This window comes from Siphateles boraxobius, unplaced genomic scaffold, assembly GCF_051911475.1.
Source record: "Siphateles boraxobius isolate OS27281-9 unplaced genomic scaffold, OSU_SipBor_1 20, whole genome shotgun sequence".
NCBI lineage: Eukaryota > Metazoa > Chordata > Actinopteri > Cypriniformes > Leuciscidae > Siphateles > Siphateles boraxobius.
This window is the reverse complement of record NW_027508811.1, coordinates 1,951,475-1,978,191: the sequence shown is the minus strand read 5'-3', so window position 1 is coordinate 1,978,191 and position 26,717 is coordinate 1,951,475. Positions and strand designations below refer to the sequence as shown.

Here is a 26,717-nt window from a genome sequence, read left to right as displayed (position 1 = left end):
TGAGTCAAATTTTCTTTTACATTACGTGGCCGGCTGTGTACGTGTGCGCCGTTTACCTTGATAAATGATGACACCAGGATGCACTGTGGGACAACAAGCCGGTGGAGGGAGTGTGATGCTGCATGCATTGTTCAAAAATGGTTTGAGGAACATGATGAAGAGTTCAAGATGTCCAAATTACCTAGATCTCAATCCAAGCAGCATCTCTTGGATGTCCTGGACCAAGAAATTATACCCACGGTGCAAATAATACCCACCTCACAACCTACAGGACTTGAAGGATCTGCTGCACATCTTTCTGCCAGACACCATAGGACACCTTCAGTTTAAATTGGAAGGTTTTTTTTATAGTTATGAAATCCATATTAGCAGGTGTCTCCTGCTGTTTCTTTAAAGTCACTGTGAACTGGAAGTTGCGACCGACTTTATTTCAGTATTTTCCGTAATTTCCGAGTGAAACAAGGTGACGTCTTTAGAGAAAGAAGGCCATTCTAGAGAGGATGTGCATATTCAGATTTGGATCAAAGGTTACAAAGACTTTTTTTGTGAATCAACTTGCACTAATGAATTTTTCACCACAAGACTAGTAATGTGCACTAAAAGTAAGTTTTTATTTAAAAGATGTGATGGTAGGAAGTCAAGGAACTAGCAATCAACTTTGTTGTGATGGATCATCATGTTGTTAAATGTACTGTGAATTACTAACACAGAGTAAAAATGAACAGTGTGAAAGTAAGGGCTCCCATACATGATACATGATCCCATAAATCATGCAATGTTTGATTTGGCTATAATAGTTACTTTTCCATCTTTTTTTTCAAAGGATCATTGTCTGTGTAACACCTCAAAATAAACAGACATTAGAGGAAGTGACTTCAACGGCAACAGTTAGTCAGCTCCTTAAGTTTTCAGCGACCAAACAAACCCTCACATATTGTCTGATTGTCATGAGGTCCAAAACAAGCTCATTTGAAACTTGGAAAATCAGGTAATTCTTTCATAAACAACACAGCCTTTTCAATTCTGCACTTATGTCAACTCAAATAGTCTCTTTTGGTGGGAAGAACTGGAGGTGTTCCTCTCAGATTCCTCTAAACTGTAGAGTCTACAAGCACATTGATGGCATTTATGTTTGCAGCTTGGCAAACAAACTCAGTGTTCTTCCTGAGACCATGTGCTCTCCACATGTGACATCGTGCCCACAAAACACAGAAAGACTTCATTCAGAAAGCTTGTTGTCCAATAGTGGCTGTTTAACTGAATGATTGTTCAAATTTAACAGACCATACAGAAGTGTAAGATCCAGCCCTATTGAAAATACGGTTAGCTTCTCAGTGGGCAGTCAAAAAAGGGTCAGATGTGTTACAGAGGAGCATGGCACTGGATCAAGAAGCAGATGTTCCTGGGGAACACACATACTGTATGTTTAACTTGAATGCACTAAGTCACTTTGGATAAAAACCACAAATGTAAATGTAAATTTGACATCATGCATTTGATGTTTTAAGTGCCTACACAGCTCTGTTCTAAAAAAGACTTAATGAGTTAGATATTTGACCTTAAAAAAAAAGTTGATTTTGTCCATTGGGAATTGATTGGATCATTGTCTTTTGTCAATTGATGCGATCGCATGTGAGTGACAGGTTGCCGGAAGGGAATTTAAATGATTTTAAGTGACTTTAAATTGTTTATACACACATGAAACATGAAAAACAACAACTGTTATATTTTTAAAGATATTTTAAGTCGAAAATGAGACAAAAATTCTAAAAGTCCCCTTCTGGTGAAAATCAAGTTTTTAATATAGACAAAACATGTGCAAATTCATAAGTATTTTCTCCTTAAAACTCCAGCGAACCAACCCTAGTGAAAAAAAAAGTATACATTATTGTATTTGAAATATATTCCCTTTTTCAATAGTACATTGCAAATATACTAATAAAAAATGACTATCTTTAAATATATTAAAAGTATACTAGCATCATGCTTTTACCTATTTTCACAATACAACCCTTAACAGACTTTAAAATAATTGTACTTTAATATATTTTCTAAAAATATATTTTCTAATGATTTCCATTACACGAGAGTAGATGTTAAAACTTCATGCTGATTTGTACTCGGCTTTCGCCAAGATAAGCACCAACTAAGACGTAGCTTTACAGTAACCTATGGTTCTCCATCCATTTACGCTTCTTTCCAAATGGTGATGTGAATCTCCTTCTGTCTGGTCTTAATAGTGTATTTGCACACACAACGGCTGCAACCACAGTGCGGTCCCCTCATGACAACCATCTGGATTGAGCAGGGTAGGGGACATCTCTAGGGTCTTCAAGTGGGCACCTTCCATCCTCAGTGTTTCGTCGACTAGCCCTCAACCTCTCCACAACCCGACCATACGCGCCAACCCGTTTGACTGAGGCTGTCGAGCCCCACTGCGGACGTTAAAGCGGTCAGTGGCAACGGTTCAGCATGGCATACTACCGCAAAACACAATATCTGTCCAAACACCAATCCTCATTCACGCAAAATACACAGGAATGTAATAACTGTAATTACTATGCAAACTATACTAGGGCTGCAACTAACGATTATTTTGATAATCGATTAATCGGACGATTATTTTTTCGATTAATCGATTAATCGGATAGAAATTAAATTTGATTTTTTTTTTATTATAACTAAATAAAACCGTAAATCAGGGTATTTATGTGTAAAAGTGTACTTTAAAAAGTGCAAAAGCCACACATTGAGTTTTACTAATATCAATATTTGCATTGTTTTTAATAATTGCTGATGGCAAGTTGACAAACATGATTATTGTTAAAAAAATGATATCCAACATATTATGTTTTAACACAATTTTTGTTAAAACACATTTACACAGACATGTTGTTCAGATGTGAATATCTGAACTAAAAACAAACTAAAAACATCTAAAATATATAATTCATTAAATTTTTATTTAAAATTAATTATATATAAGGAATATAAGGATAAAGAATATAATATATATTATATATAATATATAAAAGAATAATATAAGGATAAATTGATTAAATAAATATAGAAAGACTGAAAACAATTGTGTGAATGTAGAGCCGCAGTAGATCGCGTTTGAAAAACAATTAAAACTTAGTAGACAAATGCTATAAAAAGAGAACGGAATGGAGGTAACGTTACCCAGCAAGCTAACAGGCTTGAGTAAAGGACAGGAGAAATTATGCATTAGTGCACAAGCATTCGCTGAAAACCACTGAGTACCAGGCGCGGATTTATGGGCGGGCCTGGGTGGGCACGTGCCCACCCAGATTGACAGGTGGCCCATCCAATCAGATTAATAAAAACAAAATTTACATTTTTAATTTTAATAATAATAATAATAATGAATTAAGTTTGGCCATATACGGCCCACCGAACACTTTATATGAGATATGACAAGCCTGAGCGCGTCCATCTCTGGCTCAGCGCCAGACAACGCGCGAACGCACAGTTTGAATCTGGCAGTTATGTCATGTCACTGTACATATTTTGTCCAGACTTTGACACCCTTGCAAGGAGAGGGGACGAGGCTCATTGTTAACATGAACACCGTGTCTTGGAAAGACAAAGACGGGCCCGTTCACATATCGCGTTTTTTGCGCGCTCAAGTTTGTTATTTCAGATGTTCGCGCTCATAATGGAAGCGACGCGGTCGTGAAAGACGTGGTCAGGCATCTGATTGACTCGTCAAACGCATGCGTTTCGACTGCCAAGGGACTCGCGATTTGTCATCAAAACGTGCGTCCTCGACGTGCGTCCCGCATGCCTTATGAATACTTTAGCTTGCCATCAGTGTTGCCAGATGTACGATAATTATCGTATTTGTTGGATAATTTTGACCTCTGTACGATGTACGATCAATAATGAAAAAAATCCCATAATGTACGATAATTTCAGAGTTTTCAGTCGTTCGTCCAAACACACATCCTACCGCTTCTCTCACTGACCCAGAATCATTTTGCAGGCTCACCTGCCTGCACGCAAGCACGTATACACACACACACACAGGCACCACACGTGTCGCCCGGCCCGCACGTCAACACTACTCCATCTAATCCATCCTACATGTTGGGATAAATAGTTGTATTCTGCACGTTTACGTCGTGTACGATAAAGTTCTTCCAAATACGATCATTTTGAACTTCTGGTACGATAATTGGACATTTCCAATCTGGCAACACTGCTTGCCATACGCATGTGGTGCAGGCTGCAGCGCGCTCGTTTTTCCAGGCGCGCCTATATGCCGCGGCGAGATGAAAAACATCTCAACTTTTCAGAGAGTGCCGCAAGGTCATTTGACTAAAACCAACCGGTCAGCTTCGGTCTTTCCGTATTAACAACTTCGAAAGCTCGGCCGAACAGCTGATCATAGCTGTACAGTGCGGTTTTTATTTCTCATCTCCATAAATATAGCCTACTAAACCCTAGATTCAGGCCCACCTCGACTTAATCCAGGCCCACCCATCTGTCACGTTCTGCATCCGCCACTGCTGAGTACAGTGACTAAAAAACAATATTTTACTGCTGCTGTTATTAACTGCCTTTGTATTTAATGCTTCACTTTGTAAACACCGTTTTAATTTAACCTATTTCTGCGGTAGTGCTATTTTAATCCATCACTTACGTTGCGAGCGAACTGATTGCACAACCTGATGCTCGAGACAAAATACAGACATCCCGGAAGTCCCGGGAGTCTCCCGCATATTGATTGCGGCCCTATGATTGCGGCTCCCTGATGCCCGCGAATTAGTTCAAACTCCCGCGCATGCGAGACAGAAGAGACTGCTCCAAACCGTGTAGCGCGCGCGCTCGGCAGAGCGCCTGAGGGAGAGAGACCTTGCGTGTGTGTGCGTACCAGTAAACGCTCCCCGTGACGTAAGCAGACCAACTAATCGATAATGACATTCGTTGACAACGATTTTCATAATCGATTATAATCGATTTTATCGATTAGTTGTTGCAGCCCTAAACTATACAAATAAACCAACAGACTTATCAAATTTTCAAGAATTTTTCGAAACCCGTAGCATGGCGGCCTGTACACAGCCAGCCAGACTCTTTCCGTCTCAACCACAGCCAGTTGCTGCTCCTCTCTGCTGCTTCAGATAAGGTATTTACTGTGCGACGCAACTCTTGGCCACTGAATCCGACGTCTCTGAGGAACCGGGTTGTGGAGTGTGCCACAAATCCTCGACAACCCACTTCCACTGGATAAACCCGGACTCTCCATCCTCGCTGTTCTGCTTCAGTGGCCAGCTGAGCATACCGCAGTTTCTTCCTCTCATATGCCTCATCTACAGCATCCTCCCATGGCACTGTTAACTCTATCAGTTGAACAATGCGTGCTGATCCAGACCACAAAACAATATCTGGTCGGAGGTTAGTGGTGGCAATCTCAGGTGGAAAAATAAGCCGTTGATCAAGATCAGCCAGCATTTTCCAGTCCCTAGCAGCTTCCAGTTGTCCTGAGCGAGAATTGGTTTTAACACCTTTTCTTGGTGGTTGCTCGCCTGGGCGGAGGAATATTGTCTTCTGTGTGTAATGTTTTGCTAGGACAGGTGGCAACTTATTGGTCATGTTACGCTTGTCTTCCAATGCTAAAGCCAAACATCGGAGTACTTGGTCATGGCGCCAAGTAAACCGACCTTGGCTAAGAGCCACCTTACATCCTGTCAAAATGTGCCTTAATGTGGCAGGTGATGAACACAAAGGACAAGAGGGATCCTCTCCTACCCAGAGGTTCAGGTTCTGGGGTGATGGGAGAACATCATATGTTGACCTGATAAGGAAACGGATCCTACTCTCTTTCATTGACCAAAGGTTGCGTTGTTCCACAATCTCCCATCTCATCCACTCTCCCTGCTTGGCCTGGGAAATGGCCTTTATACACCTCATCCTCTCCTCCTGCTTTCACACCTCGTTGACTACGAGCTTCCTCCTTTGAGCTGGGGCTGCCTTGTGCCATGTAGGAGGAGCTAAACTGAGCCCAAAACCCCCTCTTCCATGCTGTACCTGCCCCACAATATCACCAATTTAAAGGGCAGCCTTTGCCTCTTCCCCAGATTTCTTTGCTGACCACTTTCTACCAGTTTTTAACACAGGTGCTGCCTCCCTTTCACATTTGTCGCATGACTCTATTAAGGTGATTTCCAGTCTGACCTTTGCGCACTTAAACTCCTCGGTTAAAGCAGAGACTGGCAGCTGCAATATTCCTTTACTATAAAGTCCCACTCTGCTGAGGCAGCGTGGAACTCCCGCCCATTTTCCTTTAGATTCCCATCGTACCATCTGCCAAGACTCTTCACTGACTTCTCAGAAACTGTTGGTATTGCCTCACCATTAATGAAGAATGTTTTATCTACCACCTTTCCTTTAATTATCGAGATGCTCCTTGATTTAGAGGGCTTAAATTGCATTCATGCCCATTCAATGTTATCGGTTAACTTACCCAATAACCGATTAGTGCAGGCTACTGTTGTAGTCATGGTTGTCATGTCATCCATGTATGCTCTGATTGGTGGTAGTCGCATCCCAGAAGCCAAGCGCTCTCCTCCCACTACCCATTTTGATGCCCTAATGATTACTTCCATTGCCATGGTAAAAGCCAGTGGAGAAATTGTGCATCCTGCCATTATTCCAACCTCTAAGCATTGCCATGTAGTGCTGAATTCTGGAGTTGAGAAACTAAATTGCAAATCTCCAAAATAGGCTTTCACTAAATTTGTTATCGACATCTGTACCCTGAAAAAATCAAATGCTGCCCAAAGAAGCTCATGTGGCACTGAACCATATGCATTAGCCAAATCCAGGAATGTCACATGGATCCCCTTCCTCTCCTTTTTAGCTGATTGAATTCGTTGCCAGATAACATTGATGTGTTCGAAGCATCATGAGAACCCTGGAATGCCCGCTTTTTGAACTGAAGTGTCAATGAAGCCATTCTTTAATAGGTAGGTTGACAATCTCTGAGCAATAATGCTGAAGAAAATCTTACCTTCGACGTTTAATATTGAAATAGGACGAAACTGACTGATGCTTTTAGCATCTTTTTCTTTAAGTATAAAGACTCCACCTGCTCGGTGCCATGCTCTAGGTACAACCTGCTTTTCCCATGCCACTTTTATCAATTTCCACAGAATTCGTAGAACTCCTGAAGCACTCTTGTACACTCTGTACGGAACTCCATTAGGCCCTGGAGATGATGAAGCCCTTGCCTTTCTCACAGCCTGCTCTATCTCTTTCCACTTAGGTGCACAGACCTCCATTTGGTATTCTGGTGGATTGATAGGTGGGATGTCTGACGGAATTGACATAGGCTCATGCCTTTTTGCATCTGTATGTGTTTCCTCCAAATATCTCTCTAGCTCAACCCTAGATGCTTTTAAAGTGCCATTCTTTTCACTGTTGAGTAACTTCTTTACGAATTTGAATGGTTCTTTATAGAAATTAAATGATGTCCCCAAATTTATCCAGCTTCTTCTCAACTGTACCATTTAATCTTTCCAATGCAAAGCATAGATGTGTTTACCGTGTCCCATGCAGTTTTCTCGCAAACTCTTGGCCATCTAACTCCAGGCCTATGCCAGTTGAGGTTTCTTTTCTCTCTTTTGCTGGTTAATCTGAACGGGTTCACAAGTATAAACCCTCCTCTCCTCTATGACAGGGGTGCTGATATCCTGCGAACTGTGGTTTGCTTCCTGTCGCTGGATTTCATTCGACTGACTTGACTGACTTCGTAAGAAGTACTGATCAATGCGAGGCCCTTGTCCCTTCTCTCTCAAGCATTTCATTTTCCCTTGATGAATCTTCAAACCCCTGACCGTTGTCGGCTTGCTCCAGCCACAGACACAAGCTTGGAGTTCAATGACTTTGCTAACTGCAGAACCTGAACTAGTCTTTTATGAATTACTCTCCATACTCATATCCGTTTCCATTCCAAAGTCGTTAACCATGTTGTCCAACATTGAGTCATCTTCCGACCCCGCTCTCGCAGACTCTAGGGGTAATATACTTGAAGTGAAAATTCAGTTTATTTTGTAAAACTGTATTTATTTGCACTTTATTCAAAATATTTGTTAAGTATATTTTAACTGTGTTCTGGAAATGATCATTGTAACAATTCATTGAAAGTATACTTTTAAAATACATTATAGTATACAAAAGTATTTTGTGCAAAGTATAGCTAAGTTTTGTCTAATAATGTACATTTTTTTATTTAAGACAAAGTATGCAATTTGTAGTATTTGGAATAAGCCAAAGGTATTAATAAGCATATACTTTTTTCTCAAACTTGCTGTCTAGCTACTGTCCTATCCTAATAAAAGGTGAAAACACCAAAAAAAAGAAAAAAAAGATATATATACGTATATATACAGGTCCTTCTCAAAAAATTAGCATATTGTGATAAAGTTCATTATTTTCCATAATGTAATGATAAAAATTAAACTTTCATATATTTTAGATTCATTGCACACCAACTGAAATATTTCAGGTCTTTTATTGTTTTAATACTGATGATTTTGGCATACAGCTCATGAAAACCCAAAATTCCTATCTCAAAAAATTAGCATATCATGAAAAGGGTCTCTAAACAAGCTATTAACCTAATCATCTGAATCAACTAATTAACTCTAAACACCTGCAAAAGATTCCTGAGGCTTTTAAAAACTCCCAGCCTGTTTCATTACTCAAAATCGCAATCATGGGTAAGACTGCCGACCTGACTGCTGTCCAGAAGGCCATCATTGACACCCTCAAGCAAGAGGGTAAGACACAGAAAGAAATTTCTGAACAAATAGGCTGTTCCCAGAGTGCTGTATCAAGGGACCTCAGTGGCAAATCTGTGGGAAGGAAAAAGTGTGGCAAAAAAACGCTACACAACGAGAAGAGGTGACCGGACCCTGAGGAAGATTGTGGAGAAGGACCGATTCCAGACCTTGGGGGACCTGCGGAAGCATTGGACTGAGTCTGTTGTAGAAACATCCAGAGCCACCGTGCACAGGCGTGTACAGGAAATGGGCTACAGGTGCCGCATTCCCCAGGTCAAGCCACTTTTGAACCAGAAACAGCGGCAGAAGCGCCTGACCTGGGCCACAGAGAAGGAGTACTGGACTTCAGGCATTTTGGCATTTCCTTCTCCCCAGTCTTCCTCCAGACTCTGGCACCTTGATTTCCGAATGACATGCAAAATTTGCTTTCATCCGAAAAAAGTACTTTGGACCACTGAGCAACAGTCCAGTGCTGCTTCTCTGTAGCCCAGGTCAGGCGCTTCTGCCGCTGTTTCTGATTCAAAAGTGGCTTGACCTGGGGAATGCGGCACCTGTAGCCCATTTCCTGCACACGCCTGTGCACGGTGGCTCTGGATGTTTCTACTCCAGACTCAGTCCACTGCTTCCGCAGGTCCCCCAAGGTCTGGAATCGGTCCTTCTCCACAATCTTCCTCAGGGTCCGGTCACCTCCTCTCATTGTGCAGCGTTTTTTGCCACACTTTTTCCTTCCCACAGACTTCCCACTGAGGTGCCATGATACAGCACTCTGGGAACAGCCTATTTGTTCAGAAATGTCTTTCTGTGTCTTACCCTCTTGCTTGAGGGTGTCAATGATGGCCTTCTTGACAGCAGTCAGTTCGGCAGTCTTACCCATGATTGCGGTTTTGAGTAATGAAACAGGCTGGGAGTTTTTAAAAGCCTCAATAATCTTTTGCAGGTGTTTAGAGTTAATAAGTTGATTCAGATGGTTAGGTTAATAGCTCGTTTAGAGACCCTTTTCATGATATGCTAATTTTTTGAGATAGGAATTTTGGGTTTTCATGAGCTGTATGGCAAAATCATCAGTATTTAAACAATAAAAGACCTGAAATATTTCAGTTGGTGTGCAATGAATCTAAAATATATGAAAGTTTAATTTGTATCATTACATTATGGAAAATAATGAACTTTATCACAATATGCTAATTTTTTTAGAAGGACCTGTATATATATATATATATATATATATATATATATATATATATATATGCACTTATGGTATAATGCTTGTATGTTTCGTAGACACTCGTAATGTACTTGTAACACAAATAAAGTACACTTTAATATCACTAATCAAGCATGTAATTAGTCCCTACACAGGCATTTACTTAAAATATACTAAGTAAAGTTGGACTTGAAGTTGGTCCAATTTACAATAAATACATTTAAAGTTATGCTTTGCTACATTTTAATTACAACTTAAATATACTTAGTACAAAATTAGTTGTTTCAAAATAGCACACTTCAAGTTAACTAATAATTAACACACTTGAAGTTTACTGAGAATTACTCTGGCTGCAAGTATACTTAGCTTTTTTTTTTTTCACCAGGGAAAGACAGACTCAAATTCGTGATTTGAAATCGCTGAGGTTTTTGACATCACAAACTACCTTTAAACCAATCACGTCAATGTGTGATCGTCAATGAGTGGATCTCTGTGCTGGTGTGAGTGAGTGGAGGCGGGGCTAATCTGCATATTCATTGAACAGCATATACTATGAGGGTTTAGAGTTACATTCGAGCTATTTTAAGGCATTAAGATATTTAAAAGGAAAATCTTTTAAAATATGTCATTTTGGTAATCAAAGATGAGTTTTAAGGGATAAAATTATTGACTACAGGGGGGCTTTAAGAATATTACTTTTTCAAAGTAGTGATCTGCATTGCTGCCTACTGCCTAGCCGGCTTCCTTCTAATGCATAATTTAAACTGATCTGGAACCTCATAAGATACTGATTTGGAAAGCTCTATATAGCCAGCTATTCTGTGAACTACACAAATAGCTCTCGTCTGCAAAGCACACTTGACTATAAATTAATTTCAGTTTGACGTGAGCATGTTGCTAATAGTCAACGTTCTGATACTCTGATAGTCTAATTAGCATAAAAATACATAGAACACACAAATATTTGGTAAAATGATTGCATTTAAATCTCTCCTGCTTTATCCAGCATCTTGGAATTACTATTATATTATTGTTATTTTAAATGAATTCACTTTAGGACGTTTTCAAAGCATACATGTGATGTTCCCTTATAGGTTTCCCATACTGATGTCTCTTATGTTTAGGAACTTCCTTAAAATGCTGTCTAGGTAGGAAGCTCACTATAGATAGCTTTTGGAACAGAGCTCACACACACACACACACACACACACAAACACACACACACACACACACACACACACACACACACACACACACACACACACACACCCTGCACCCCCTCCTAATCCCTGTCAAACGTGTGATCACTGCAGAGCACTGTACTGTATGTTGCCAAGGAAACCTAGGTTGAGGATGAAGTGACGAGGAGCTCTACAGAGGTTTACAGTGCAGCTGCAAAAAGAAACAGCTTTTTTCTATAAGTAATCAGTATTAATCTATCTGGTTGTGTGTCTATCTATCTTTCTATCTATCTACACATCCATCCATCCATCCATCCATCAAGCAAGTTATGTCTCTTGGATGTTGTAATGGTGTCTGGTAGCCTAAATGCTGAGCAAACAAATGAGGTAGAGATGCTGAAGTCAGCAGAAATAAAATGCAGAATGAGAGAATAGAAAGAGAATCACCTTCTCTGAATAGTGTGAGAGCTGAGATAGAAAGAAAAAAAACGTGAGAAGAATCACGAGAAGGGAGGTGGGGAGCGAGAAGACGAAAAAGAGAGAGAGGGGAGTTGTATTTCTTCCACTCTGTTTTGGAAGGGAAGGACTTTGACGTTCAGCAGCTGGGATGCACAGTTTGAAGAGACTCTTCATGTTTCTCCTCCCATGACTGAGCGCTGTCTGTCTGTATCTCCAGGAAATACTGCGGGTCGACACTACAGAGGGCTAGAGAATTGGATTTCAACAGCGCTGTCCGCAGACAGGCAGGGACAGGTGCTGCAGGCGGAGAAAGGAGGAGCAAAGACACTCCGAACCGCTTCAGAGGAGGAATTCTGAAACAGCTGTCCAGCAGACGTCCTGCCTGCGAGAAGTAAACCCTCAAGGGCAGAAAGAGAGCGAGAGAGAGAGCGAGAGCGAGAGAGAGAGACAGAGAGAGAGAGAGAGAGCGAGAGAGAGTGAGGGAGTGAGAGAGAAGACGAAAACTGCAATACGCTGCACCACCCAGAAGCTGACTAACAGTTCGGGTAAAGGCTCCTCTAGGACGGAAAACACAGCGCAAAGAAAACAGGGACATTAATCTGCAAAGACACACGAGCAGGTAAAAATAGATATTGCTGAATTTTTGCAGGTGTGTGTGCTTGATAATTTATTTGTATTACATGTAAATGTCGTAGAGTGATTTCTTAAGGGTGTGTTGCTCTGCAACCTCTGATAGATGACAAAAGATTGAGAAATTGCTGTATTCATGGAGCATGTGGCTGTTATTTGCTAGTTAGGCTTGTGAAACCTCTTTCCACTTGTGCACATGGCTGTCATTATGACATGTGAGATGTTGGTGCTGCAGAATATGTTGAGCAAATTCCTACACACCACAAAACAAGGGCTGAGAAGCGCAAAGCAACCCGACACCTGGCTCTTCTCCGTTCTTCAAGCGCATACTCAACTGTTTGACCAGAAGAGAGCTTCTAAAAATTCCTCAGATACATTCCTCTGTCCAACAGAACTTGGGAAAGTCAATTTGACTCGTGCATGGGTAAAGCCAAAAACAATAGCAGCTTGAGAACTGACGCATTTGGAGGTGGATTGCAGGGTGTAAAAAGCATGAAGTTGAGGCGAAAGAGACTTCGCTCCACCGCGGTTCCTCAAAAAGCAGCAGCAATCCCAGAGTGTAATTTAGGGTTGCTTTATGTAACACGCTGGAAACTCTGAATTGAGCCGAGTGCAGTATTTGTCTTTAATCATTTAGGACATTGTCCAAAAGGGTCGTTTGTGGTTGGAGGAATTTGAAAAGATTGAAAGCTTAGGTCTGAAACACCCAAGAGAGGAGGAAAAAGCTGAACCACCCAAGATAGGAGAGCTCGACCAGCTCAGATGATATAGCCATGTATGCTGTGGGAGATTGCACATCTAAAAAGAACAGCCAAAAACATCCAAATTATGCAGATGTGCTTTAAATACAGCATCATCATCAGCAGCAGCAACTTCTTAGAAGGGACCGGGTGGGGGGTTTTCAGCCAAAAAAGGCTATGGCTAAAATATGGCACAGTTGCGTGGCTGAAGAGAGTCTTAACACATCTCTGTCTGCAGTGTGAATGTCATCATCGCACTTGTTTAGATCACCGCTCACACTAATAATAATGTGACCCACATACTCACACGTGAGTTATTTCCTGAGTGCCAGCAGCATGCATTAAGATCCGTCTTCAGACCCCTGCTCTTACCTCTCACCCCATTTGGTCTTTTTTTGTCTCATTCTGGCATCCTCAGTCTTATTTTTTCACATTTTGTCATATGTTATCTCATTAAATCTGCCTAGTTCAGTGTCTTTTTTCAATAAAATTCAGTCTGTTTTCTTCTTTAATTCAGTGATATTCTTATTCATTCTCACTAATTTGATCTAGTTTGGTCTTAAAGGGATAGTCCACCCAAAAATGAAAATGTTCACGCCATGTCATAATCACCGTAAATAAAGCTCTGAATGCTCTCGAATTGCTCTCGCGCCACTTTAATGTCATACAACAATCGGTCTGCAGATCAAGTCAAACACACCTTAAATCTGCAGTGGTCAGGTGGCCACAAGTTTACATGTTGTAATTACAAGTAATACAAGCACATGAAGGCTTTTTACATTTCAGAATTGTTTCAACACCTGAACTCACCTTTCTGTCATTGTAAAACTCTATGTCTTTCTTCTGTATTCAGTCTCATTTATTCTAACTAGTTCAATCTCAGTCTGGCATTTTTAATGACATTAAGTCTTCCGACACTATTCTGGCACATTTAGCAACATTCAGTCTCATCTGTTTTCTTATTCTGTCTCATTAATTCAATTTAGTTGAGTCTTAAAGGTATAGTCCACCCCAAAAAACGTATATTCTGTCATACTTGCTCACCTTCATGTTGTTCCAAAACTGTATGACATTCTTTCTTCCATGGAAGATAAAAGAAGATATTTTGGTAACACTTTACAATAAGGTTTCATTTGTTAACATTAGTTACTAACATGAACTAACCATGATACATTTGTTACAGTATTTGTTAATCTTTGTTAATGTTAGTTAATAAAAATACAGCTGTTCATTGTTACTTCGCAGTGCATTAACTAATGTTAACAAATACAACTTTTGATTTTAATAATGTATCAGTAAATGTTGAAATTAACATTAAAAAAAGATTAGTAAATACTGTAGAAGTGCAGTTCATTATTAGTTAATGTTAACTTATGATGTTAACTAATGTTAAAGCTGCAGTCCGTAGTTTTTCCTCTTTGTCGCCATCTCTGTTCGAAATCTGCAATTGCCGTTATTCGCGGAATTATCAACTTTACGTGGGTTGTGCCTCGGCACGGGATAAATTGAATGTTTTGAGGAGAATGTGCAGCTGTCAGTCATCGGAAAAAAACAAGATTGCACTACATCGCGCTGATTAAATCTAACGATGTTAATGTTAACAAAATCAGCATTGCGTGACTACATTTAATGTGTATTAGGGCTACCTGTTATTCAGTTTCCATTTCTGTGCAGTCTAATTTCTAATTGTCATACCAACAAATTAAAGGTGGGGTATGTGATTCTCTTTTTTGTCCATTTTTTCAAAATAACTTGAAATCCTATTCCTAACCCACTTACAGCCACTGAGTTAGAAGCACTGAAATGAAAATCAAGCAATTTAATCATCTGTGGCATGGGCAGGACTCGAAAAACTCCAGCCAATCATTTCCAAGACCACTTAGAATCATTGGACAATAAGTCCGTCAATCAAACGGTCGTACCACACCCCCTCCCCCCAGCGCGCGTGACCCCCTTCGTGCGCATACTCAAAGCTCGTGACACATGCGTATCTTGTCAGTAAAGCCGGTTCCATGATTAGTAGTAAATCGTCATCACAATCTCTTGCGCATCTGAGTTTTCGCTTGTGCATGATTGCGCGTCCATGTTCTTCGAATGGGTGGAGTCAGGTCCAGCGTTGGAAGAAAGAAGGTAGGACCATTTGAATTGTATATTTTCAAAATCTGCTGGTTGTTTTCCAAATCACATACCCCACCTTTAATGTTCCATAGAACTGGTTCTCTTTGATATACAAACACACGTATCTGTAATCAGATGATATTTAAAACTGGAATATGATCTAATTTCAGTCACATACATGTGTCATTGCCATGGGCCCCGTTGCAGTCTCTTTTTTTCTGTAGCCACTCCGAAGTCCGAAGTCTTTTGCATTTTACAACGGGTGAATCTCCGGTTGTCACTGGTGATTGTCGTTTGAACCTTTATGGATCCGCCATCAAATTGATGTTTAATTATATTAAGTGCTGTGAGAAAAGGCTATAAATATCCATCTCCAACATCCTCACACACAATATAGCCTACTAGCCGAGACTCCTTCTTTATGTGTACAGATGTGATGTAATGAATCAAAGACATGCTCAAATTTCCCGCAGAAATCCATCAGTACCACTGGAATTATAAACATTATTACAAGCTTAACGTTTTGAATCGAGCTAAGGCAAGCAGATAGTTTTGAACACTGGCTAGTTATGTACTTGCTCAAAATTTTATTTTGGATAATTTTCAACCCAAAAAAGTTACGGACTGCAGTGTTACTGATATTTTGAGGATTTTTTTTTTTTTCATTTAATGGAAGTCAGACTGGTTTCCAACGTTCTTCAAAATGTCTTTTGTGTTTTGCAGAAGAACGAAATGAGGGTGTGTAAATTATGACAGAATTTTCATTTTTGGGTGGAATATCACATTAATATACCTTATTCAGTCCCAATTCAGTCCCATTTTGTTCCTCTTCTGAATGGAGCTCAGGCTTCGGCTTATTCAGTCTGTCAGATGAGAGACAAGCTGCCGACCTGCTGACATGCACTTCTGAGGGGTGTGTGATGATACATCCCCCCAGGGAAGGGGGGTAGACAGATCTATCTCAGCAGGGGCGTCAGGGCACTTGGAAGTGCAACATTTGCCCCTGGACTCGTTCCAGATCTAAAATGAAGGCAGGATATGGCCCTGAGATAAATCCATATCAAGAGGGTGTGAGAGGCAGCTGCTCAACTTCTAAACCTCAGCGTGGTAGATTGTTGCACTGAATGGCATTGTTTGTTATTGTTTAACAAGTCATGGCATTGTACAATTTATTCACAGGCATCTCACACCTGCTAGGGTTTAAGTTGAAGACTAACCATAGCTTTAACCCTAACCCCTTAACCTAACCTAAGCATTATTTAGGCTTCCTTTTGAGATTTATTCCACCCGGTCCAGGGGTTCACACACCTGCTTGCTTTGATCACCATGACAGCAGGCCTTATGCAAACTTTTTCACCTGTGTAATCATCAAGCACATTTCTAGATGTTGCTGTTTTTGCATCTGCAACAACACAGATTAAAGTCAAATGGGTTTGATTCAATGGTATATTAGTATGATTTCTATTTTATTATAGTACTTATTAATATTTTATATTAATATTTTCATATTTTATATCTTTTTTTCACATTTTCTAATTCTGTTGTTTTTACCATTTTTAACAGATGATTTAAAACATATTTCTTTATTTTTATTTCATTTTTATTAGTAACTTCAGGTTAAACTTAAACTTGCAATATTTCTAATTCTTAAGTTTAACTTCTATTTTTGCTTACATTATTTCAGATTTATTTCAATTACAGAAAGACTGTTTTTAATAGTTTTAGTTTTAGTTTTAGACAAAAAATAACAACACTGCTTTGATTTAAAGAATAAAGTACAGAGAGCGTGTTACTGGATGTGGTTTTACAAAGATTATTAGAAAGTTGCAAAGAGGAGGCATATCCGGAGACAATCAAGGCTCTGACATAAAAAGTACTGCAGTGTTCCTTCTGTATTCTATCCCCTAACCCACCCATCCCATAAAACTTTCTGCATTTTTACATTTAAAAAAAACAACAACAAAAATTATGATTTATAAGCTGTTTTTCAAATGGGGACCAGTAAATGTCCCCATAGCGACAAGGATTTTGGATATTTCCATCTTTGAGGGGACTTCTTTACCAGGACCATACACACACACACACACACACACACACACACACGTTTCCCTCTATCACTGACACACTCATGCAGTCGCACATTCTTCAAGCCATCCCGATGATGCTTGTCACATTTAAAAATAGTTTTTCATAGGGTGCTCCAGTGAGGTTTATTTGTGTTTCACTGAATCAGTGTCCAAAAATGCTTTTAAAGGCCTGTTGAACTCGCACAGCAACCTCTGAGCTGGTGCAAAAAGTGCAAAAACACAGATTGTAAAATGATCGGAATAATGCCATTCATCCAGACTAAAACAGATTACATCTTTGTCAAGGATTGTCCTGCTGCTCACCTTCACCTTGCTCCTGTTGTTTATCAGCTGTGATTTGTTAGGACGTTGCCACAGGGGAGTCGTGTATTCCTATGAAATGGAATTTCTAGTGTTTTGTAAACAGTGTCCTCCCTCACCATCTCTAACTGGGATCTTCAGGGGACGTGGAACATTGAGCTGTGACATCATTCAGACTGTCATCTTTAGTACTTTGGTGGCTCCATGTTATCAGATGGCAATGCCGTGGTATTTTAATATACAGTGGCCTCAAACCGTATTTGGACACAGATGATGGTTTGATATTGTAGTATAGACATTGGTTACACATTATTTTGATGGTTCACTAACTATGAGTAACTTTGCAACTACATGTTAACCAACTCTCATTAGAGTATTAGTTTACTGCTAGGTTAGGTTTAAGTGTTCGGTACTGTTAGTGTTCGGGTTATTAGAATAAGTTGACATGTAGTTGCAAAGTGATTTATTGTCAGTAGAAAGTCTGTTGGGGGGAGCATAAAAGTAAATTGTTAGCAGATATTAAGCAGACAGTCTTCTAATACTCTAGTAAGCGTTGGTTGACAATTTCATGTAATTGCAAAGTTATTATAGCTAGTAGAAGTGGACCGTCGGAAATTAAGTTTACCAAGGCATTTTATATCTCTTTATTTTTCATATAGATATTTCTAAATGTGACTAAATGTGACTGGGCATGTTTTACATTTAGCATATCAATTAGCATATGATGAGCATGGATATATAAAGATGTGATTAAACATAATTCTAAATATAAAAGAATAGCAGTCCACAGCACAGCTATAATGATAAGGGCACAGAGAAGTTCTATCATTGGAATCACTTTCAGAACGATTTTTCCAGCTGATCTGTGGAATTAAAATATTGACACCCAATCAGAATCTATTGTGCTTGAGCATTTAAAGCGGCAGATGATATCGTGCATTGGTTTGGATACTAATATTATCTTTATAGTTATCATTCTTGTTGTGAACAGGCCTTTAGACATATATTAGACATTATAAAATCACATGCCCTATCTCCAAAACCTGCCATCCAAACCCATTTCAGAATAATTCTCAAAATGACTGACAGGCAGAGAACATTGCTGATTGGCTAAGTTTTTTAAAGGCCAGTCTCTTGTTTTTCTAAGACTGAGATGGTTATTATTTCTCAAAGCACCTATTTCAGTGATATCTGTCACATAATAGGGATATTTTATGTGTTTATTTTATGTAAAAAAAAATTATTACAGCACCTTTATTATGTTTTTGCATCACCATACTGTAGATTCAGTTTCACAAAATAAAAAAGAACTCCGGTCTTGAATAGTTCAGAGAAGCGGGTCTTAAAGGAGTGAAAGGACATTGGGCTCTGCTGCCGCGAGAATGTGGATGTTGCTTCAGTCGTACATATTTGGCTAGCCGTGGCCCAGTCGCAGCTTTAGAGAGTTTTTGCAGTCTGTCGTTGAGGGTCAATGTTTAAAAGCCTCTCAAAAGGAAATATGTCCATAAATGGCAAAAAGTCTCTCTCTCTTATGATATGTGGTCGCCCTTCTCTCTCTCTCTCTCTCTCTCTCTCTCTCTCTCTCTCTCTCTCTCTCTCTCTCTCTCTCTCTCTCTCTCTCTCTCTCTCTCTCTCTCTCTCTCTCTCTCTCTCTCTCTCTCTCCTGTCTCTCTATCCTTGCCCTCCTCTCTCTCAGCTTCTCTAAACTCTCTGCAATTTCTACTTGATCTCTAGAAATCCTTTTCTTAGAAATTATTCATCTTTTAAGCTTCTTGACTTGTGTGGTGTTATTTAAAAACATGTTAACATACCATCACTTTGAAATAAACGACAACAACAGATGTCTATCTATATATCTATCTATCTATCTATCTATCTATCTATCTATCTATCTATCTATCTATCTATCTATCTATCTATCTATCTATCACCTTGTAGCAATGTTCTTTTAGTATTATATTATTATAGTATTTATCAATATATTTATTTTAAATATATATTTTTATTTTATATACTTTGTTTTCATTTTAATATTAGTTTATTAGTTTTTGTTTTTATTAGTTTTTTGTATATATATATATATATATATATATATATACATATATTATTTCAGTTTTAGTTTTACTAATTTTAGTATTGTAACTTCAACTTATTTTAATTTGTCTATATCCAAAAGACAGTTTCAGAAAGAGATAAATATTGTCTTTGACCTCTCTTTGCACATTCCACAGAAAGATTACAATCAGATACTTAAGATGTATGTGAAATTTACTTTAATATTTAGACAAATTAAATATTGGATTTATGACCAGAATAAAGCTCTTTGATGCTAACTACAAAGAAAACTAAATTATTTCTCCATCTCTCCAGGTAAAGGACATTAATTTAATCATCGGAGCTAGATTGTCTTCAATGAGGATTGAGGACACATTTAAAACAGCTGCTCTCTGAGAATGTAACCCCTGCCCTTTTATTTTGCGAGACTCCAGCAAGTTTATCACACAGCTGAGAGATCTGAACTTCTAGAGCTGTCTGGGTTCCTTCCAATACACACTGAACTCAAAGCAGGGATGCCTGCCAAAATGCCAATCTACCTGAAGTCCAACTACAGTAAGAAGGGGAAGAAATGTCGTCTGAGGGATATTTTATCCCCAGATATGATCAGCCCACCTCTCGGAGACTTTCGACACACTATCCACATTGGAAAGGGTGGCGAGTGCGATGCTTTCGGTGACATGTCGTTCTTACAAGGAAAGTTTGAGCTTCTACCAGGGAAAGGTGGTCCTACTCGACCTCAATATGGCATCCACGGGGAGTTCACGAGAGCTAATAGTGCCTCCGATGCATCGTGTGTCGAAACTCCATCACCGGTCCTGAAGAACGCAATCTCGCTCCCATCCATCGGGGGCACCCAAGCACTGACACTTCCTTTGATCTCCACCACCGTGTTTCCCATGAACACGGACCACTTGTCTGAGCCATCTACTCCTCAAGCCAGTTCTGAAGATCTGGAAATCCTGCAGATGGAGACCCTGCTTCAGTCCATCAGCGTCTTCAGGAGTGACCCCAGCCCCGTCCCGGAGGAGGACGAACCTTCGATCGACCGCATGCAGATGCCTGAAAAATCTTTTGAAAAAAAGATGCACAGCAGTGAAAACGAGCTTGAAACGTTTTTGTCCGTTTTTGTAAATGGAAACGGAGATGCCAATGGGAACTTTAACAATGGTAACAACAGCGATTCAGTCTTCCAGTACGAACAGGAGATGTTCGGCATCAAGGGCGACTGGGCGGATAGAGATAGCGGCGTGGAAGAGGGTCGTCTATGTGATTCGGACTTTGAAATCTCCAAAAGCAAAAGCCAATCACAGGAGTCGCTCACACAAATCACAGGATCCCTTTTCTCTCTCGAACTTGACTTGGGCCCATCCATTTTGGATGACGTACTCAATATCATGAATAAGCCGGTGTCTTAGGTAATGACTTTCACAGAGAACCAAAAGGGAATCTATTAGTTATGAGCCCATAAACATGACATGGCAATATTGAACTGAAGAGGCTGAACTTTCTTTCCCAGAGTAAGTTTTTTGTCTTTAGCTTCAGAGTATCTTGCACACTTTGTTTTGCAAAAAGAATTATGCGACTGAGACACAGCCTTTGTGCCTTTTAAGTTGCATACACTGATGTTGTATGCAGATCAAATGAGGCTTATTCTGTTTACTGTTCTTCGTGCACGACATCCACATCATATAAAAACCAGTGTGATAATCTGTACATTTCTGCAAACATATACAACGCTCCATTCACAACATCCTTCACGCAAAGATGTTTAGACTGACAGTTTCATTAATCACACTACCAAGCCTTAAATGCTTGTACCTACAGCATATATGTTTTGACGTTGTGAAGCTAAATACGAAATAAATAAATAAACAAATCTCTTTTAGATTATTAATATTTTGTTTGGTTATTTTTTATTCTTTTTTAAATTCCTCGGAATAGGGAAGACTGGGGCTCAGTAACTAGAAGGTCAAAAGTTCAATCAGATGAATTTTAGTTTTATCTATTATTTTTGTATGTTGTTTTGTGCATTATTCTGGGCCCTATTTTAACAATCTAAGTGTATGGTCTAAAGTGAAGGGTGCAAGTGCACTTAGGGGTGTCTGAATCCACTTTTGCTAGTTTAACGGCGTATGGTCTAAAAGGGTTGTCCCTATTCTCTTAATGAGTAATGGGTGTGTTTTAGGCATTACATGCAATAAACCAATCAGAGTCTCATCTCCTATTCCCTTTAAAAGCCAGTTGCGCCCGCACCATGGTGGATTCGCTATTTACATGGCGGAATTTGCAAGCGGAAAGACTGAACGCGTCTCCAGAGAGCAAACGGATCTGCTCGTGCGCGAGGTTAAAGCGAGGTTAAAACCCGACACGCCGGATTCGACCATATCTTTATGTACACAATATTTACATTGTAATCCTTTTATTTTTAATATTTGGCATGTTTGTGTGCTGCTGCGCATCCCTGTGTGTGTAATAAGCAGAGTGTGCATGCGTTGTGGACCCGCCTATAGGTTTACGTTACTAATGCGCTCTATAAAAAACAAATAAAAAAACGTTGCGCCGGACTTTAGACCAGGTTTTTGTTGGTCAATGGCACAGTCTACTTCAGTTGCCTCAAAATAGCAACGCACCAAAAATGAGCCAGAACACACCTCGCTTTCAGACCAGCATGCCCATGGGCGCACAAATTGGGCACAATGCATTTGCTATTTAAACAACATGGCGCAGAACGTGAAAATAATAACTTTGTTAGGCTGTAACTAGCAAAAAACACTTGCGTCGCCTGGCACTGCATTACCCTGGGTGTAAGATAGGGCCCAACCTGTTTACTGTTTAAATTGAACTGAAAACCCTATAATTGTTTTGTTTTTTTAATGACAGGTTCCAACTGTGACAACTTGCCCCATATAGTATGAGAACATGTCCTGCTATTTGGGCTTGTTGGTCAGCATGTGTTAAATAAAAATATATGCCTATATAATGCTGGATGTGTGTTAGTTTAAAAAATCAGTCTGCTACTGCAGTGTGAGTATGTAACTGTAGGTGGAGAGTGAAAAAAGAGGGTGATGGAGTAAAACAAAGAGAAATTGACTTTTCTTGTGAGCATCTTGCATTCCTCAAATTGTGTCCTGCTGTGGGAGTGGACGTGGGTGAGATTGTGTCTAAAAGGAGATGCCAGTACTATTCGTTTGTGTCTTGTTGAGACAGAGAGAGAATGGCCTTTAGCATTCCCAGCATTCCTATGAGAAAACAAAGAGCACAGCCATAAATAAAGCCATTGGACTGAGGCATGACCCTCTCATGCTCTACACAGTCGTAAAAGCTAACAGCCTGAAGACAAACTTTGTCCTGTACAAGGAGATCTGACTGCTGCAGTGTCTTGGCAACACATAGATTTGTATTTCTCAATGCTGAAGACTAGTCGGAGTGCCAGACAGCTGCAACATAATTTAGCTTTGTCTTTGAAAATGACGCTTTTTTTATTCAATATGCAAACTTTCTATGGAATCTGCTCCTGCAGAAGTCCACAGAAATGGAACAGCTGTCCTTTAAAAAGTTATCCTCTGCTCTTCAACTGATTGCTTACTAAAAGGTTTTACCATGTGGAATTGCAAAAAAAAAAAAATAATAATTGCTTAATTTCGGAATAGCATATTAGTGTCCTACTCTTTTTAATTTTTGCCAAATTGAGGGTACGTTTACACGACAACAATATGCTTAAAACGGAGACGTTTTTCCTTTGAGTTTTCCGCATACAGACGACACCATTGTCAAAACGATCCCCATTCACACGAATCTGCAAAAACGGTGTCATATGAACATCCCCTGAGTTTGTGTTATGTTTGGATGGGTTTTGAATTGTATTTCTGTTCTGTGGGGTACGTTTACACAACAACGATATGCTTAAGGGGTGGTTGATTGCGATTTCACTTTTTTCATGTTGCAGTGTGTAATGTTGCTGTTGGTGCATGGACCGTATCTGCAAAGTTGCTGCGCTGAAAGTTCAACGTAAGCAGAGATATCGTCTTTTAAAAATCAGGAAGTTTAATGCCTACAAAAACGATTCGAATGGGACTACAACGAGATACTTCCCGGGTTTTATACGTAACTAACCCATAATCAACCCTCCCTCTGGAATATGCAAAAAAGGGGGCATAGCCATATTTCTGCGGCTTTATCAAAGGGGAAGAGTTATAGTGGAGAGCAGTAGCCATGCCGTCGAGAGTGTGTTATTTTCACCCAGCTGTCAGGTCTTCTGTGTTCGGGCTTCCTACGGACGCTGTAGCTCGTCAACAATGGCTATAATTTATGTTTGATTATGTTCCAGAAAATTACAATCGTAATTTAGCTCTCTGTGCTGCGCATTTTACGGAAGACAGCTTCCAGAATCTCCACAAACTCAACAAGAAACTGTAACTAAAGCAAGAAGCAGTGCCAACTTTAAAACCAGAGGCAGCAGTTGTTGGGCCACAACCTGCAAGTAAGACTTAATCATTTTAAATGTATTTGCATGTATAATTTTAGACATAATGCTTTGGTTTTTATCAAGGACGTAAACAAATGCCAGCGATGGCTTTTGTAGCCACTTAGTTATGCTTTTTCGTGTGTCTATGACAAACGCGTAAAACATTTTGGACCTGAATTTGTAATTATGTACTAATTTTGTAAATGTATTTTCCATGTATACTTTATGACGTAATGTTTCGATTTGATCAAGAACGTAAACCAATGCCAACGCTGTTTGTTTATAGTAGCCAGTTAATTCGATGCTATTTTGTGTGTATAAGACAAACGTGTAGTTTAAAAAAAAATGATATGTAATCGCAACAGCAAACTTCAGCTGCTGTTATCAGATGTTTTCACGTTCTGTTGGCATTTTAACAGTTGCCACATGTACACCTAAAGAAAACGATACACCGAGTAAACTAAGTTTTGTGAATAGATAAACGGTTGTTCATTATATCGATAAAACAATAACTTTAAAAAACGGTATTACTCAGTCATTTATTCAGTTATATTAAATATTTAATCAGGAGAAAACCGTATCTCAAAAGCTAACAAGTAGCAGTAGCATTTTCAAGTAACAGCGTATCGAAATTCTTATATAATAATAGCAGAATAGAATAATAATAATACAAAAATGTACCATTCAGAAACGTTTTGTAAAAGCCGTGTTTGGGGAGGTTCTGCTTGACTCTCTTCATTGCCTCTTTCTCTGATTCTGGCTTAAACTGATACGCAGTTTTGACACTATTTACATTTGACCGGAGCACATGCAGCTTTCGCCTCGTAAAGGTAATGGGCGTGAAGTTTCCGGACAACATGCGCTACGATGTTTAGCTAATTACCACACACCGGCCCAACTAACCAATCTGAGCCCATTGCCTGTTTCTGAGGGAGTGGTTTCATAGAATCAGGAAGTCAACCAGTCGTTCAAATGACAGAGGAGAAAGCAGCTTACAATAAAGGTGAAATTTATGAAAAATAAGGCTTAAAAAAAAACACGAAGACATTCTTTAAAACAAAGAAGTTTTTCCTTTGAGTTTGCCACGTAAAGACGACACCGTTGTCAAAACGATCCCCATTCACACGGATCTGCGGAAACTACTAAAAAACCTGTATTCTGCTGCCAGGCCATTAGATGGCGATGAAACACTATAGATTGAACAAGTAATATGCATGTGCATGACATCATCGTCTTTACAGATTTGCGTTTTTGCTGTTTAGATGGAGACCGTTTTTAAAAAACTTGCACTTTGAAACCCGTTTTCAAAAGTTTGCGTTTTCAGCCACGAGCCACCCAAAACGCTGTTGTCGAGAAAACAAACGGCCAAAACGTATAAAAACTTTTACGTTTTCAGTTGAAAATGGTGTTATGTAAAAAGTACCAAAGATGTTTCAAAATCAGCCATTTCCTGAACACTCCCCCTGTCTGTCATTTGCTTGTTGGTTGGTTCATTTTTTTTCCAATGGTCTCGGATAATATGTGCTTATTCTAAGTTTACAATCATTAAGATTTTTTAAAGTTTTTGAAAGAAGACTCTCATGCTCAATAAAAATACATTTTTATGATCAAAAAGAAACTTATATTAAATTATATTATATAAATATATTTTACAATGTAGTTTATTCCTGTGATGGAAAAGCTGAATTTTCAGCAGGCATTCAGTTTCACATGATCGTTCAGAAATCATTCTAATGCAATCATGTGAGAGCTGAAAATTCAGCTTTGCTATCACATGAATAAATGATTGTATTTTTGTTCAATTAAATGCAGCCTTGGTGAGCATAAGAGACTTCTTTCAAAAACATTAAAAAATCTTAATGATTCTAAACTTTTGACTATATATTTAGCTCTGTATGCAACTTAACCTTCATCAGGACCATTTTATCTAAAAAAACAGAGACCTGTTCTCTGACTGGACATGAAACCACTGGGAATTTCCAAGAAGAACTCTGAAGATCATGCCCTAAGCAAAAACGTTTTAAGTTGAAGAAGAGATGAAGTCATCCACCTTGTAGTTTGTACCTTGGAGTCTGTGATGTGCTGTTAGCTGAATTACTGTATTTACTAGCACTCAGTCAAACAGATTTTTTCTGTTCATGTTTTCTACTTAGATATGGATATGGTAGATTGCTCAACATAAGTTTCATAAGCAACATAAGTAGTTGCTCAACATAGATTTCATTGAATACTTTTCTAAATATAAAAGTGTCACAGTAAGGAAATGTTCACACCGGTAAATAAACTTGCCATAAACATCAAACCTTTTTGGCACATACTGTAGTAAGACTTTTAGACTTTAAAACACTGTAAACAAAAACAAAAAAAAAAGAGTTGTAATTTTTAAAAGACAGGTTAAAGATGGTTTTTAACCGTTTAAATTGTAGTCAACATGTCAGAACACACATGTTGTTCATCATTTCACTTCTTTGCAGTTTAGTATTTCAAATGCATAAAATGTAGATCTTAGATTCGTGAAGTTAGAAAGCATTCCCTTACATAACTGGAAATACTATAAACCAGAGCAATCTCAGTGAGAGCTTGGATATATTGTGTCCTGTTGCATAACTTTTATTTCAAATTAAGCCATGTTAAAAATGTTAATTTTCATCAGGGTTTCTAAGAT

General features: G+C 39.1%; 1 protein-coding gene across 1 annotated transcript; it reads left to right on the top strand.

Moving 5' to 3' along the window:
- Window positions 1-11,615: 11,615 nt before the first annotated feature.
- cdc42ep3 (CDC42 effector protein (Rho GTPase binding) 3) lies at window positions 11,616-21,481 on the top strand. The gene is made up of 2 exons (XM_077236387.1): window positions 11,616-12,273; window positions 19,900-21,481. Exon 2 carries the CDS (start codon window positions 20,100-20,102, stop codon window positions 21,000-21,002), a length of 903 nt encoding a protein of 300 aa, XP_077092502.1. The 5' UTR covers window positions 11,616-12,273; window positions 19,900-20,099; the 3' UTR covers window positions 21,003-21,481.
- Window positions 21,482-26,717: the final 5,236 nt, after the last annotated feature.